Below are 17,790 nucleotides of genomic sequence, written 5' to 3'. Positions count from 1 at the left end.
CAGTAAGTCTTCTTATTACTGGGATGATGTCATGGATGATGCTAGTAAGTCTTCTTATTACTGGGATGATGTCATGGATGATGCTAGTAAGTCTTCTTATTACTGGGATGATGTCATGGATGATGCTAGTAAGTCTTCTTATTACTGGGATGATGTCATGGATGATGCCAGTAAGTCTTCTTATTACTGGGATGATGTCATGGATGATGCTAGTAAGTCTTCTTATTACTGGGATGATGTCATGGATGATGCTAGTAAGTCTTCTTATTACTGGGATGATGTCATGGATGATGCTAGTAAGTCTTCTTATTACTGGGATGATGTCATGGATGATGCTAGTAAGTCTTCTTATTACTGGGATGATGTCATGGATGATGCTAGTAAGTCTTCTTATTACTGGGATGATGTCATGGATGATGCTAGTAAGTCTTCTTATTACTGGGATGATGTCATGGATGATGCTAGTAAGTCTTCTTATTACTGGGATGATGTCATGGATGATGCTAGTAAGTCTTCTTATTACTGGGATGATGTCATGGATGATGCTAGTAAGTCTTCTTATTACTGGGATGATGTCATGGATGATGCTAGTAAGTCTTCTTATTACTGGGATGATGTCATGGATGATGCCAGTAACTCTTCTTATTACTGGGATGATGTCATGGATGATGCTAGTAACTCTTCTTATTACCGGGATGATGTCATGGATGATGCTAGTAAGTCTTCTTATTACTGGGATGATGTCATGGATGATGCCAGTAAGTCTTCTTATTACTGGGATGATGTCATGGATGATGCTAGTAAGTCTTCTTATTACTGGGATGATGTCATGGATGATGCTAGTAAGTCTTCTTATTACTGGGATGATGTCATGGATGATGCTAGTAAGTCTTCTTATTACTGGGATGATGTCATGGATGATGCCAGTAAGTCTTCTTATTACTGGGATGATGTCATGGATGATGCTAGTAAGTCTTCTTATTACTGGGATGATGTCATGGATGATGCTAGTAAGTCTTCTTATTACTGGGATGATGTCATGGATGATGCTAGTAAGTCTTCTTATTACTGGGATGATGTCATGGATGATGCTAGTAAGTCTTCTTATTACTGGGATGATGTCATGGATGATGCTAGTAAGTCTTCTTATTACTGGGATGATGTCATGGATGATGCTAGTAAGTCTTCTTATTACTGGGATGATGTCATGGATGATGCTAGTAAGTCTTCTTATTACTGGGATGATGTCATGGATGATGCTAGTAAGTCTTCTTATTACTGGGATGATGTCATGGATGATGCTAGTAAGTCTTCTTATTACTGGGATGATGTCATGGATGATGCTAGTAAGTCTTCTTATTACTGGGATGATGTCATGGATGATGCTAGTAAGTCTTCTTATTACTGGGATGATGTCATGGATGATGCTAGTAAGTCTTCTTATTACTGGGATGATGTCATGGATGATGCTAGTAAGTCTTCTTATTACTGGGATGATGTCATGGATGATGCTAGTAAGTCTTCTTATTACTGGGATGATGTCATGGATGATGCTAGTAAGTCTTCTTATTACTGGGATGATGTCATGGATGATGCTAGTAAGTCTTCTTATTACTGGGATGATGTCATGGATGATGCTAGTAAGTCTTCTTATTACTGGGATGATGTCATGGATGATGCTAGTAAGTCTTCTTATTACTGGGATGATGTCATGGATGATGCTAGTAAGTCTTCTTATTACTGGGATGATGTCATGGATGATGCTAGTAAGTCTTCTTATTACTGGGATGATGTCATGGATGATGCTAGTAAGTCTTCTTATTACTGGGATGATGTCATGGATGATGCTAGTAAGTCTTCTTATTACTGGGATGATGTCATGGATGATGCTAGTAAGTCTTCTTATTACTGGGATGATGTCATGGATGATGCTAGTAAGTCTTCTTATTACTGGGATGATGTCATGGATGATGCTAGTAAGTCTTCTTATTACTGGGATGATGTCATGGATGATGCTAGTAAGTCTTCTTATTACTGGGATGATGTCATGGATGATGCTAGTAAGTCTTCTTATTACTGGGATGATGTCATGGATGATGCTAGTAAGTCTTCTTATTACTGGGATGATGTCATGGATGATACTAGTAAGTCTTCTCGTTACTGGGATTCAAAAACAGTTTCACTTTGTATCAGTGAAGGAGCGTATATTTTTTATTGCTTTCATTATTGAATTCAAGATCAAACTCAACAAAAGTGAAATCGGTTAATAAACAACTTACAATGTTTCTGAAGGCTGTGATTTAAATATAGAATCAGTGGAAGGGACAATCCATGGTTTTCAGATAACTTGGCAGAATTAATTAGAAAGAGATTGGACTCAAGCTCGACATACACATGCTCCTGTTGACTGGGGCTCCTTCAGAGCGCTGAGAAACAAATGGACAGGACTGATCAGGAAGTCCAAGTCAGATTTCTATCTAGATGTAGTCACAGAGAACCTTAACAACCCAACTGTACCAAGTTCTGGAAGCTATTCAAATCAAACTTTATTAGTCACATGCGCCGAATACAACAAGTGTAGACTTTACCGTGAAATGCTTACTTACAAGCCCTTAACCAACAATGCCAAGATGAAAATATTTACCAAGTAGACTAAAATAAAAAGTAATAATAAAAAGTAACACAATAACGAGGCTATATACATGGGGCACCGGTACCGAGTCAATGTGCGGGATTACAGGTTAGTTGAGGTAATTTGTACATGTAGGTGGGGGTGAAGTGACTAAGCATAGATAATAAACAGCGAGTAGCTGCAGTGTACAAAAGGGAGGGGAGGGTCAATGTAAATTGTCCGGTGGTGATTTGATTAATTGTTCAGCAGTCTAATGGCTCGAGGGTAGAAGCTATTGAGGAGCCTTTTGGTCCTAGACTTGGCGCTCCGGTACCACTTACCCTGCGGTAGCAGAGAAAACAGTCTATAACTTGGGTGACCGGAGTCTCTGACAACTTTATGGGCTTTCCTCTGACACCGCCTATTATATAGGTCCTGGATGGCAGGAAGCTTGGCCGCAGTGATGTACTGGGCCATTCGCACTACCCTCTGTAGCGCCTTACGGTTAGATGCCAAGCAGTTGCCATACCAGGCAGTGATGCAACCGGTCAGGATGCTCTCGATGGTGCAGCTGTAGAACCTTTTGAGGATCTGGGGACCCATGCCAAATCTTTTCAGTCTCCTGAGGGGGGAAAGGCATTGTCGTGCCCTCTTCACAACTGTCTTGGTATGTTTGGACCATGAGTTTGTTGGTGATGTGGACACCAAGGAACTTGAAACTCTCAACCTGCTCCACTACAGCCCCGTTGATGTTAATGGGGGCCTGTTCAGCCTGCCTTTTCCTGTAGTCCACGATCATCTCCTTAGTCTTGCTCACATTGAGAGAGAGGTTGTTGTCCTGGCACCACACTTCCAGTTTTCTGACCTCCCTATCGGCCGTCTCATCGTTGTCGGTGATCAGGCCTACCACTGTTGTGTCGTCAGCAAACTTAACGATGGTGTTGGAGTCGTGTTTGGCCACGCAGTCGTGGGTGAACAGGGAATACAGGAGGGGACTAGGTACACACCCCTGAGGGGCCCCCATGCAGGACCCCCATGCAGGACGTTGTGACCCCCATGCAGGACATTGTGACCCCCATGCAGGACATTGTGACCCCCATGCAGGACATTGTGACCCCCATGCAGGACATTGTGACCCCCATGCAGGACATTGTGACCCCCATGCAGGACGTTGTGACCCCCATGCAGGACATTGTGACCCCCATGCAGGACATGTTTGGTCCTACATGTTATGACACATTAATAACTGGTGGTAGGAACATGTTATGACACATTAACTGGTGGTAGGAACATGTTATGACACATTAACTGGTGGTAGGAACATGTTATGACACATTAACTGGTGGTAGGAACATGTTATGACACATTAATAACTGGTAGTAGGTTATAAAAGGTTGTTTGGTCCTACATGTCTTTAAAATACAATTGTCTGATATGGTAATTTCTTATCAAGATCAAGGGGTAACAAATCCCTGGACAGTCCATATTTGAAATGTGGAACTAAATCAAGTAAATCATTATTGAGTTTTTTATTTAAAAAAAAAAAAAGTCTATAAAGATATTTTAAATGGCATATATTATTTTGTCATTTAAAGTGAAACGTTTTAATGAAATATAGGCCTGCTACTTCTCATACTTAAACATTTTTACATGAATCAGGCGGGTTGCGATGCTCCTGATAGGTTGATATTTAATTGGTGCGGGAGTAGAGAATCAACACCAGGTGTCTGGTATTATAATCACTTGACAACGAGACGTCAACTGATCTGCTGGTTCATCCTTGAGGTTGTTGTTGCAATCAAACTTAGATTAACCCCCAGGTGCATGTAATCTCCCGTTAGTAGTGTTTTAAGAAATACAGCGGTAGATCGGTAGCCTGTTAAGTCCTGCCTGCTCGTTGCAGTCGAGCCAGGGACTTTATTATATCTCTTATTGTATGAGAAAACAAGTCCTGACTACGTTAAAGTTTTGCTTTTCTTTCAACAGATATGTGCATCGGCACAGCAATCTCTCTGCTCATGATTCTAATATGTGGTATGGCAACCTATGGTGCTTACAAGGTAATCTCACAAATAAAGAACTTAACTTCATTGTTTTAGGCATAGAATGACATGTAGAAGTTTTAACTGTGTGGCTCAGTTGGTAGAGCATGGCGCTTGCAACGCCAGGGTTGTGGGTTCGTTTCCCACGGGGGGCCAGTACAAAAAAAAGTATGAATGTATGTACTTGTAAGTCGCTCTGGATAAGAGCGTCTGCTAAATGACTTAAATGTAAATGTAAATGTAATCTCTGTGGTGGTAGACTACAGTACCGTTTTACCAGTCAACAGTAGACTACCATAGACTACCCCCATGTAGAAGTGTTCATCTCTGTGGTGGTAGACTACAGTACCGTTTTACCAGTCAACAGTAGACTACCATAGACTACCCCCATGTAGAAGTGTTAATCTCTGTGGTGGTAGACTACAGTACCGTTTTACCAGTCAACAGTAGACTACCATAGACTACCCCCATGTAGAAGTGTTAATCTCTGTGGTGGTAGACTACAGTACCGTTTTACCAGTCAACAGTAGACTACCATAGACTACCCCCATGTAGAAGTGTTCATCTCTGTGGTGGTAGACTACAGTACCGTTTTACCAGTCAACAGTAGACTACCATAGACTACCCCCATGTAGAAGTGTTAATCTCTGTGGTGGTAGACTACAGTACCGTTTTACCAGTCAACAGGATTCTGTTTTCAAGTGAAGTGAAATTGTCACTAAATCTCCTGTACTTTTTTAAATGAAAAGGTTGTGTTGTCCCCTTACAGCAACATGCAGCGTGGCTCATCCCATTCTTCTGCTACCAAATCTTTGACTTTGTCCTTAACACCCTGGTGGCCATCAGTGTTGTGGTGTACCCCAACACCATCCAGGACTACCTGCACCAGCTGGTAATATATAAATATATTATAACTCCTATACAGTCTAATATAACCCCAACACCATCCAGGACTACCTGCACCAGCTGGTAATATATAAATATATTATAACTCCTATACAGTCTAATATAACCCCAACACCATCCAGGACTACCTGCACCAGCTGGTAATATATACATATATTATAACTCCTATACAGTCTAATATAACCCCAACACCATCCAGGACTACCTACACCGGCTGGTAATATATAAATATATTATAACTCCTATACAGTCTAATATAACCCCAACACCATCCAGGACTACCTGCACCGGCTGGTAATATATAAATATATTATAACTCCTATACAGTCTAATATAACCCCAACACCATCCAGGACTACCTACACCAGCTGGTAATATATAAATATATTATAACTCCTATACAGTCTAATATAACCCCAACACCATCCAGGACTACCTGCACCAGCTGGTAATATATAAATATATTATAACTCCTATACAGTCTAATATAACCCCAACACCATCCAGGACTACCTGCACCAGCTGGTAATATATAAATATATTATAACTCCTATACAGTCTAATATAACCCCAACACCATCCAGGACTACCTGCACCAGCTGGTAATATATAAATATATTATAACTCCTATACAGTCTAATATAACCCCAACACCATCCAGGACTACCTGCACCAGCTGGTAATATATAAATATATTATAACTCCTATACAGTCTAATATAACCCCAACACCATCCAGGACTACCTACACCAGCTGGTAATATATAAATATATTATAACTCCTATACAGTCTAATATAACCCCAACACCATCCAGGACTACCTACACCAGCTGGTAATATATAAATATATTATAACTCCTATACAGTCTAATATAACCCCAACACCATCCAGGACTACCTGCACCAGCTGGTAATATATAAATATATTATAACTCCTATACAGTCTAATATAACCCCAACACCATCCAGGACTACCTACACCAGCTGGTAATATATAAATATATTATAACTCCTATACAGTCTAATATAACCCCAACACCATCCAGGACTACCTGCACCAGCTGGTAATATATACATATATTATAACTCCTATACAGTCTAATATAACCCCAACACCATCCAGGACTACCTGCACCAGCTGGTAATATATACATATATTATAACTCCTATACAGTCTAATATAACCCCAACACCATCCAGGACTACCTGCACCAGCTGGTAATATATAAATATATTATAACTCCTATACAGTCTAATATAACCCCAACACCATCCAGGACTACCTACACCAGCTGGTAATATATAAATATATTATAACTCCTATACAGTCTAATATAACCCCAACACCATCCAGGACTACCTGCACCAGCTGGTAATATATAAATATATTATAACTCCTATACAGTCTAATATAACCCCAACACCATCCAGGACTACCTACACCAGCTGGTAATATATAAATATATTATAACTCCTATACAGTCTAATATAACCCCAACACCATCCAGGACTACCTGCACCAGCTGGTAATATATAAATATATTATAACTCCTATACAGTCTAATATAACCCCAACACCATCCAGGACTACCTGCACCAGCTGGTAATATATACATATATTATAACTCCTATACAGTCTAATATAACCCCAACACCATCCAGGACTACCTGCACCAGCTGGTAATATATAAATATATTATAACTCCTATACAGTCTAATATAACCCCAACACCATCCAGGACTACCTGCACCAGCTGGTAATATATAAATATATTATAACTCCTATACAGTCTAATATAACCCCAACACCATCCAGGACTACCTGCACCAGCTGGTAATATATAAATATATTATAACTCCTATACAGTCTAATATAACCCCAACACCATCCAGGACTACCTGCACCAGCTGGTAATATATAAATATATTATAACTCCTATACAGTCTAATATAACCCCAACACCATCCAGGACTACCTGCACCAGCTGGTAATATATAAATATATTATAACTCCTATACAGTCTAATATAACCCCAACACCATCCAGGACTACCTGCACCAGCTGGTAATATATAAATATATTATAACTCCTATACAGTCTAATATAACCCCAACACCATCCAGGACTACCTGCACCAGCTGGTAATATATAAATATATTATAACTCCTATACAGTCTAATATAACCCCAACACCATCCAGGACTACCTACACCAGCTGGTAATATATAAATATATTATAACTCCTATACAGTCTAATATAACCCCAACACCATCCAGGACTACCTGCACCAGCTGGTAATATATAAATATATTATAACTCCTATACAGTCTAATATAACCCCAACACCATCCAGGACTACCTACACCAGCTGGTAATATATAAATATATTATAACTCCTATACAGTCTAATATAACCCCAACACCATCCAGGACTACCTACACCAGCTGGTAATATATAAATATATTATAACTCCTATACAGTCTAATATAACCCCAACACCATCCAGGACTACCTACACCAGCTGGTAATATATAAATATATTATAACTCCTATACAGTCTAATATAACCCCAACACCATCCAGGACTACCTGCACCAGCTGGTAATATATAAATATATTATAACTCCTATACAGTCTAATATAACCCCAACACCATCCAGGACTACCTGCACCAGCTGGTAATATATAAATATATTATAACTCCTATACAGTCTAATATAACCCCAACACCATCCAGGACTACCTACACCAGCTGGTAATATATACATATATTATAACTCCTATACAGTCTAATATAACCCCAACACCATCCAGGACTACCTGCACCAGCTGGTAATATATAAATATATTATAACTCCTATACAGTCTAATATAACCCCAACACCATCCAGGACTACCTGCACCAGCTGGTAATATATACATATATTATAACTCCTATACAGTCTAATATAACCCCAACACCATCCAGGACTACCTGCACCAGCTGGTAATATATAAATATATTATAACTCCTATACAGTCTAATATAACCCCAACACCATCCAGGACTACCTACACCAGCTGGTAATATATAAATATATTATAACTCCTATACAGTCTAATATAACCCCAACACCATCCAGGACTACCTACACCAGCTGGTAATATATAAATATATTATAACTCCTATACAGTCTAATATAACCCCAACACCATCCAGGACTACCTGCACCAGCTGGTAATATATAAATATATTATAACTCCTATACAGTCTAATATAACCCCAACACCATCCAGGACTACCTGCACCAGCTGGTAATATATAAATATATTATAACTCCTATACAGTCTAATATAACCCCAACACCATCCAGGACTACCTACACCAGCTGGTAATATATAAATATATTATAACTCCTATACAGTCTAATATAACCCCAACACCATCCAGGACTACCTGCACCAGCTGGTAATATATAAATATATTATAACTCCTATACAGTCTAATATAACCCCAACACCATCCAGGACTACCTGCACCAGCTGGTAATATATAAATATATTATAACTCCTATACAGTCTAATATAACCCCAACACCATCCAGGACTACCTACACCAGCTGGTAATATATAAATATATTATAACTCCTATACAGTCTAATATAACCCCAACACCATCCAGGACTACCTACACCAGCTGGTAATATATAAATATATTATAACTCCTATACAGTCTAATATAACCCCAACACCATCCAGGACTACCTACACCAGCTGGTAATATATAAATATATTATAAATCCTATACAGTCTAATATAACCCCAACACCATCCAGGACTACCTACACCAGCTGGTAATATATAAATATATTATAACTCCTATACAGTCTAATATAACCCCAACACCATCCAGGACTACCTGCACCAGCTGGTAATATATAAATATATTATAACTCCTATACAGTCTAATATAACCCCAACACCATCCAGGACTACCTACACCAGCTGGTAATATATAAATATATTATAACTCCTATACAGTCTAATATAACCCCAACACCATCCAGGACTACCTGCACCAGCTGGTAATATATAAATATATTATAACTCCTATACAGTCTAATATAACCCCAACACCATCCAGGACTACCTACACCAGCTGGTAATATATAAATATATTATAACTCCTATACAGTCTAATATAACCCCAACACCATCCAGGACTACCTGCACCAGCTGGTAATATATAAATATATTATAACTCCTATACAGTCTAATATAACCCCAACACCATCCAGGACTACCTACACCAGCTGGTAATATATAAATATATTATAACTCCTATACAGTCTAATATAACCCCAACACCATCCAGGACTACCTACACCAGCTGGTAATATATAAATATATTATAACTCCTATACAGTCTAATATAACCCCAACACCATCCAGGACTACCTACACCAGCTGGTAATATATAAATATATTATAACTCCTATACAGTCTAATATAACCCCAACACCATCCAGGACTACCTACACCAGCTGGTAATATATAAATATATTATAACTCCTATACAGTCTAATATAACCCCAACACCATCCAGGACTACCTGCACCAGCTGGTAATATATAAATATATTATAACTCCTATACAGTCTAATATAACCCCAACACCATCCAGGACTACCTACACCAGCTGGTAATATATAAATATATTATAACTCCTATACAGTCTAATATAACCCCAACACCATCCAGGACTACCTGCACCAGCTGGTAATATATAAATATATTATAACTCCTATACAGTCTAATATAACCCCAACACCATCCAGGACTACCTACACCAGCTGGTAATATATAAATATATTATAACTCCTATACAGTCTAATATAACCCCAACACCATCCAGGACTACCTACACCAGCTGGTAATATATAAATATATTATAACTCCTATACAGTCTAATATAACCCCAACACCATCCAGGACTACCTGCACCAGCTGGTAATATATAAATATATTATAACTCCTATACAGTCTAATATAACCCCAACACCATCCAGGACTACCTGCACCAGCTGGTAATATATAAATATATTATAACTCCTATACAGTCTAATATAACCCCAACACCATCCAGGACTACCTGCACCAGCTGGTAATATATAAATATATTATAACTCCTATACAGTCTAATATAACCCCAACACCATCCAGGACTACCTGCACCAGCTGGTAATATATAAATATATTATAACTCCTATACAGTCTAATATAACCCCAACACCATCCAGGACTACCTACACCAGCTGGTAATATATAAATATATTATAACTCCTATACAGTCTAATATAACCCCAACACCATCCAGGACTACCTACACCAGCTGGTAATATATAAATATATTATAACTCCTATACAGTCTAATATAACCCCAACACCATCCAGGACTACCTACACCAGCTGGTAATATATAAATATATTATAACTCCTATACAGTCTAATATAACCCCAACACCATCCAGGACTACCTACACCAGCTGGTAATATATAAATATATTATAACTCCTATACAGTCTAATATAACCCCAACACCATCCAGGACTACCTGCACCAGCTGGTAATATATACATATATTATAACTCCTATACAGTCTAATATAACCCCAACACCATCCAGGACTACCTACACCAGCTGGTAATATATAAATATATTATAACTCCTATACAGTCTAATATAACCCCAACACCATCCAGGACTACCTGCACCAGCTGGTAATATATAAATATATTATAACTCCTATACAGTCTAATATAACCCCAACACCATCCAGGACTACCTACACCAGCTGGTAATATATAAATATATTATAACTCCTATACAGTCTAATATAACCCCAACACCATCCAGGACTACCTACACCAGCTGGTAATATATAAATATATTATAACTCCTATACAGTCTAATATAACCCCAACACCATCCAGGACTACCTGCACCAGCTGGTAATATATAAATATATTATAACTCCTATACAGTCTAATATAACCCCAACACCATCCAGGACTACCTACACCAGCTGGTAATATATAAATATATTATAACTCCTATACAGTCTAATATAACCCCAACACCATCCAGGACTACCTACACCAGCTGGTAATATATAAATATATTATAACTCCTATACAGTCTAATATAACCCCAACACCATCCAGGACTACCTACACCAGCTGGTAATATATAAATATATTATAACTCCTATACAGTCTAATATAACCCCAACACCATCCAGGACTACCTACACCAGCTGGTAATATATAAATATATTATAACTCCTATACAGTCTAATATAACCCCAACACCATCCAGGACTACCTGCACCAGCTGGTAATATATAAATATATTATAACTCCTATACAGTCTAATATAACCCCAACACCATCCAGGACTACCTACACCAGCTGGTAATATATAAATATATTATAACTCCTATACAGTCTAATATAACCCCAACACCATCCAGGACTACCTGCACCAGCTGGTAATATATAAATATATTATAACTCCTATACAGTCTAATATAACCCCAACACCATCCAGGACTACCTACACCAGCTGGTAATATATAAATATATTATAACTCCTATACAGTCTAATATAACCCCAACACCATCCAGGACTACCTGCACCAGCTGGTAATATATAAATATATTATAACTCCTATACAGTCTAATATAACCCCAACACCATCCAGGACTACCTGCACCAGCTGGTAATATATAAATATATTATAACTCCTATACAGTCTAATATAACCCCAACACCATCCAGGACTACCTACACCAGCTGGTAATATATAAATATATTATAACTCCTATACAGTCTAATATAACCCCAACACCATCCAGGACTACCTACACCAGCTGGTAATATATAAATATATTATAACTCCTATACAGTCTAATATAACCCCAACACCATCCAGGACTACCTGCACCAGCTGGTAATATATAAATATATTATAACTCCTATACAGTCTAATATAACCCCAACACCATCCAGGACTACCTGCACCAGCTGGTAATATATAAATATATTATAACTCCTATACAGTCTAATATAACCCCAACACCATCCAGGACTACCTGCACCAGCTGGTAATATATAAATATATTATAACTCCTATACAGTCTAATATAACCCCAACACCATCCAGGACTACCTGCACCAGCTGGTAATATATAAATATATTATAACTCCTATACAGTCTAATATAACCCCAACACCATCCAGGACTACCTACACCAGCTGGTAATATATAAATATATTATAACTCCTATACAGTCTAATATAACCCCAACACCATCCAGGACTACCTGCACCAGCTGGTAATATATAAATATATTATAACTCCTATACAGTCTAATATAACCCCAACACCATCCAGGACTACCTACACCAGCTGGTAATATATAAATATATTATAACTCCTATACAGTCTAATATAACCCCAACACCATCCAGGACTACCTGCACCAGCTGGTAATATATAAATATATTATAACTCCTATACAGTCTAATATAACCCCAACACCATCCAGGACTACCTGCACCAGCTGGTAATATATAAATATATTATAACTCCTATACAGTCTAATATAACCCCAACACCATCCAGGACTACCTGCACCAGCTGGTAATATATAAATATATTATAACTCCTATACAGTCTAATATAACCCCAACACCATCCAGGACTACCTGCACCAGCTGGTAATATATAAATATATTATAACTCCTATACAGTCTAATATAACCCCAACACCATCCAGGACTACCTACACCAGCTGGTAATATATAAATATATTATAACTCCTATACAGTCTAATATAACCCCAACACCATCCAGGACTACCTACACCAGCTGGTAATATATAAATATATTATAACTCCTATACAGTCTAATATAACCCCAACACCATCCAGGACTACCTACACCAGCTGGTAATATATAAATATATTATAACTCCTATACAGTCTAATATAACCCCAACACCATCCAGGACTACCTACACCAGCTGGTAATATATAAATATATTATAACTCCTATACAGTCTAATATAACCCCAACACCATCCAGGACTACCTACACCAGCTGGTAATATATAAATATATTATAACTCCTATACAGTCTAATATAACCCCAACACCATCCAGGACTACCTGCACCAGCTGGTAATATATAAATATATTATAACTCCTATACAGTCTAATATAACCCCAACACCATCCAGGACTACCTGCACCAGCTGGTAATATATAAATATATTATAACTCCTATACAGTCTAATATAACCCCAACACCATCCAGGACTACCTACACCAGCTGGTAATATATAAATATATTATAACTCCTATACAGTCTAATATAACCCCAACACCATCCAGGACTACCTGCACCAGCTGGTAATATATAAATATATTATAACTCCTATACAGTCTAATATAACCCCAACACCATCCAGGACTACCTACACCAGCTGGTAATATATAAATATATTATAACTCCTATACAGTCTAATATAACCCCAACACCATCCAGGACTACCTACACCAGCTGGTAATATATAAATATATTATAACTCCTATACAGTCTAATATAACCCCAACACCATCCAGGACTACCTACACCAGCTGGTAATATATAAATATATTATAACTCCTATACAGTCTAATATAACCCCAACACCATCCAGGACTACCTACACCAGCTGGTAATATATCAATGGGCTGCGGGTACGGGTTGTTAATGTGTGGGGTACAGGTTAGTCATGTTCGGGGGTACTGTTAGTCAATGTGCGGGGGTACAGGTTATGTCAATGTGCGGGGGTACAGTTAGTCATTGTGCGGGGACAGTTAGTCAATGTGTGGGGGTACTGGTACAGAGTCAATGTGTGGGGGTACTGGTACAGAGTCAATGTGCGGGGGTACTGGTACAGAGTCAATGTGCGGGGGTACAGGTTAGTAAATGTGCAGGGGTACAGGTTAGTCAATGTGCGGGGGTACTGGTACAGAGTCAATGTGCGGGGGTACAGGTTAGTAAATGTGCGGGGGTACTGGTACAGAGTCAATGTGCGGGGGTACTGGTACAGAGTCAATGTGCGGGGGTACAGGTTAGTCAATGTGCGGGGGTACAGGTTAGTCAATGTGTGGGGGTACAGGTTAGTCAATGTGCGGGGGTACAGGTTAGTCAATGTGCGGGGGTACTGGTTAGTCAATGTGCGGGGGTACATGTTAGTCAATGTGCGGGGGTACAGGTTAGTCAATGTGCGGGGGTACGGTTAGTCAATGTGCGGGGTGCAGGTTAGTAAATAGGTGGGGTACAGTTAGTCAATGTGCGGGGGTACATGTTAGTCAATGTGCGGGGGTACATGTTGTCAATGTGCGGGGGTACAGTACAGGTCAGTGTGCGGGGGTACTGGTACCGAGTCAGTGTGGGGGGGTACTGGTACCGAGTCAGTGTGCGGGGGTACTGGTACCGAGTCAGTGTGCGGGGGTACTGGTACCGAGTCAGTGTGCGGGGGTACTGGTACCGAGTCAGTGTGCGGGGGTAATGTATCAATGTGCGGGGGTACAGGTTAGTCAATGTGCGGGGGTACAGGTTAGTCAATGTGCGGGGGTACAGGTTAGTCAATGTGCGGGGGTACAGGTTAGTCAATGTGCGGGGGTACAGGTTAGTCAATGTGCGGGGGTACAGGTTAGTCAATGTGCGGGGGTACAGGTTAGTAAATGTGTGGGGGTACAGGTTAGTCAATGTGCGGGGGTACTGGTACAGAGTCAATGTGCGGGGGTACAGGTACAGAGTCAATGTGCGGGGGTACAGGTTAGTCAATGTGCAGGGGTACAGGTACAGAGTCAATGTGCAGGGGTACAGGTTAGTCAATGTGCGGGGGTACATGTTAGTAAATGTGCGGGGGTACTGGTACAGAGTCAATGTGCGGGGGTACAGGTTAGTCAATGTGCGGGGGTACTGGTACAGAGTCAATGTGCGGGGGTACAGGTTAGTCAATGTGCGGGGGTACAGGTTAGTCAATGTGCGGGGGTACAGGTTAGTCAATGTGCGGGGGTACATGTTAGTAAATGTGCGGGGGTACTGGTACAGAGTCAATGTGCGGGGGTACAGGTTAGTCAATGTGCGGGGGTACAGGTACAGAGTCAATGTGCGGGGTACGGTAGAGTCAATGTGCGGGGGTACTGGTACGAGTCAATGTGCGGGGGGTACAGGTACAGAGTCAATGTGCGGGGGTACATGGTACAGAGTCAATGTGCGGGGGTAACTGGTACAGAGTCAATGTGCGGGGGTACATGTTAGTCAATGTGCGGGGGTACAGGTTAGTCAATGTGCGGGGGTACAGGTTAGTCAATGTGCGGGGGTACAGGTACAGAGTCAATGTGCGGGGGTACTGGTACAGAGTCAATGTGCAGGGGTACTGGTACAGAGTCAATGTGCGGGGGTACTGGTACCGAGTCAATGTGCGGGGGTACTGGTACCGAGTCAATGTGCGGGGGTACTGGTACCGAGTCAATGTGCGGGGGTACTGGTACCGAGTCAATGTGCGGGGGTACTGGTACAGAGTCAATGTGCGGGGGTACATGTTAGTCAATGTGCGGGGGTACAGGTTAGTCAATGTGCGGGGGTACAGGTTAGTCAATGTGCGGGGGTACAGGTTAGTCAATGTGCGGGGTTAGGTTAGTCAATGTGCGGGGGTACAGGTTAGTCAATGTGCGGGGGTACAGGTTAGTCAATGTGCGGGGGTAAAGGTTAGTCAATGTGCGGGGGTACATGTTAGTCAATGTGCGGGGGTACAGGTTAGTCAATGTGTGGGGGTACAGGTTAGTCGAGGTGCGAGGGTACAGTTAGTCAATGTGTGGGGGTAAAGGTTAGTCAATGTGCGGGGGTACAGGTTAGTCAATGTGTGGGGGTACAGGTTAGTAAATGTGCAGGGGTAAAGGTTAGTCAATGTGCGGGGGTACATGTTAGTCAATGTGCGGGGGTACAGGTTAGTAAATGTGCGGGGGTACAGGTTAGTCAATGTGCAGGGTTACAGGTTAGTACATAGCGTAGAATCTGCGTCACCTGACCCCTTCCATATTCCAATTTGAGCAAGTCGATGGTACTTCCTGCTTTAGTTTTTGCTCTCAGGAGGATATAATTATGGTCAGATTTGCCAAATGGAGGACTAGGGAGAGCTTTGTATGCGTATTTGTGTGTGGAGTAAAGGTGGTCTAGAGTTTTTTTTTCTCTGGTTGCACATGTGACATGCTGGTAGAAATGAGGTAGAACTGATTTAAGTTTTCCTGCATTAATGTCCCCGGCCACTAGGAGCTGCGCTTCTGGATGAGCATTTTCTGGTTTGCTTATGGCCTTAAACAGCTCGTTGAGTGCGGTCTTAGTGCCAGCATCGGTTTGTGGTGGTTAATAGATCGCTACGAATAATATAGATGAGAACTCTCTTGGTAGATAGTGTGGTCTACAGCTTATCATGAGGCGAGCAATACCGTGAGCCTTATTTAATATTAGACATTGCGCAATAGCAGTTATTTACAAATAGACACAGACCCCCACCCCTCATCTTACCAGACGTGGCTGCTCTGTCCTGTCGATGCACGGAAAACCCAGCCAGCTCTAAATTATCCGTGAAACATAAGATATTACAGTTTATAATGTCCCGTTGGTAGGATAGTCTCGACCGTAGATCATCCAGTTTATTCTCCAGTGATTGGCCAATAGAACCGATGGTAGTGGTGATTTACTTACTCGCCTACGAATCCTAACAAGGCACCTCCCTCTGTATCTCCGCCTTTTCTTCACGTGAATGACAGGGATTTGGGCCTGGTCTCCAGAACGCAGTATATCCTTCACGTCGGACTAATTAAAGAAAGAAATCTTTGTCCAGTACGAGGTGAGTGATCGCTGTTCTGATGTCCAGAAACTCTTTTAGGTCATAAGAGACGGTAGCAGCAACACTTTAGGTACAAAATTACAAACAAAGTAAAAAAAACTAACAAAATAGCACAGTTGGTTAGGAGCCCGTAAAACAACAGCCATCCCCTCCGGTGCCATTCTACACCGCCTCATTGCACTGTGAAACATCGGAAGACATTCACTTTCAATGACAGGAAAGCGAGAGAAGTGGAGTGGGCAGGGGGGGCTGTTGAGCGATGGCACCATGGCACCATG

General features: G+C 40.5%; 1 protein-coding gene across 1 annotated transcript in view; it reads left to right on the top strand.

The window, feature by feature from the left end:
* laptm4b (lysosomal protein transmembrane 4 beta) overlaps positions 1-17,790 on the top strand; it is a gene marked incomplete at its 3' end in the record, with an annotated part of 34,778 nt that overhangs the window by 11,055 nt on the left and 5,933 nt on the right. Inside the window, exons 3-4 of the mRNA XM_038971957.1 lie at positions 4,598-4,671; positions 5,423-5,545. Of these exons, the coding sequence (XP_038827885.1) occupies positions 4,598-4,671; positions 5,423-5,545 (197 nt within the window). The remainder of the gene's footprint in view (positions 1-4,597; positions 4,672-5,422; positions 5,546-17,790) is intronic.

The sequence above is a fragment of the Salvelinus namaycush genome, chromosome 32, assembly GCF_016432855.1.
Source record: "Salvelinus namaycush isolate Seneca chromosome 32, SaNama_1.0, whole genome shotgun sequence".
Classification (NCBI taxonomy): Eukaryota; Metazoa; Chordata; class Actinopteri; order Salmoniformes; family Salmonidae; genus Salvelinus; species Salvelinus namaycush.
Note: the sequence above shows the minus strand (reverse complement) of the source record. Positions and strands in the feature narration are given on the sequence as shown.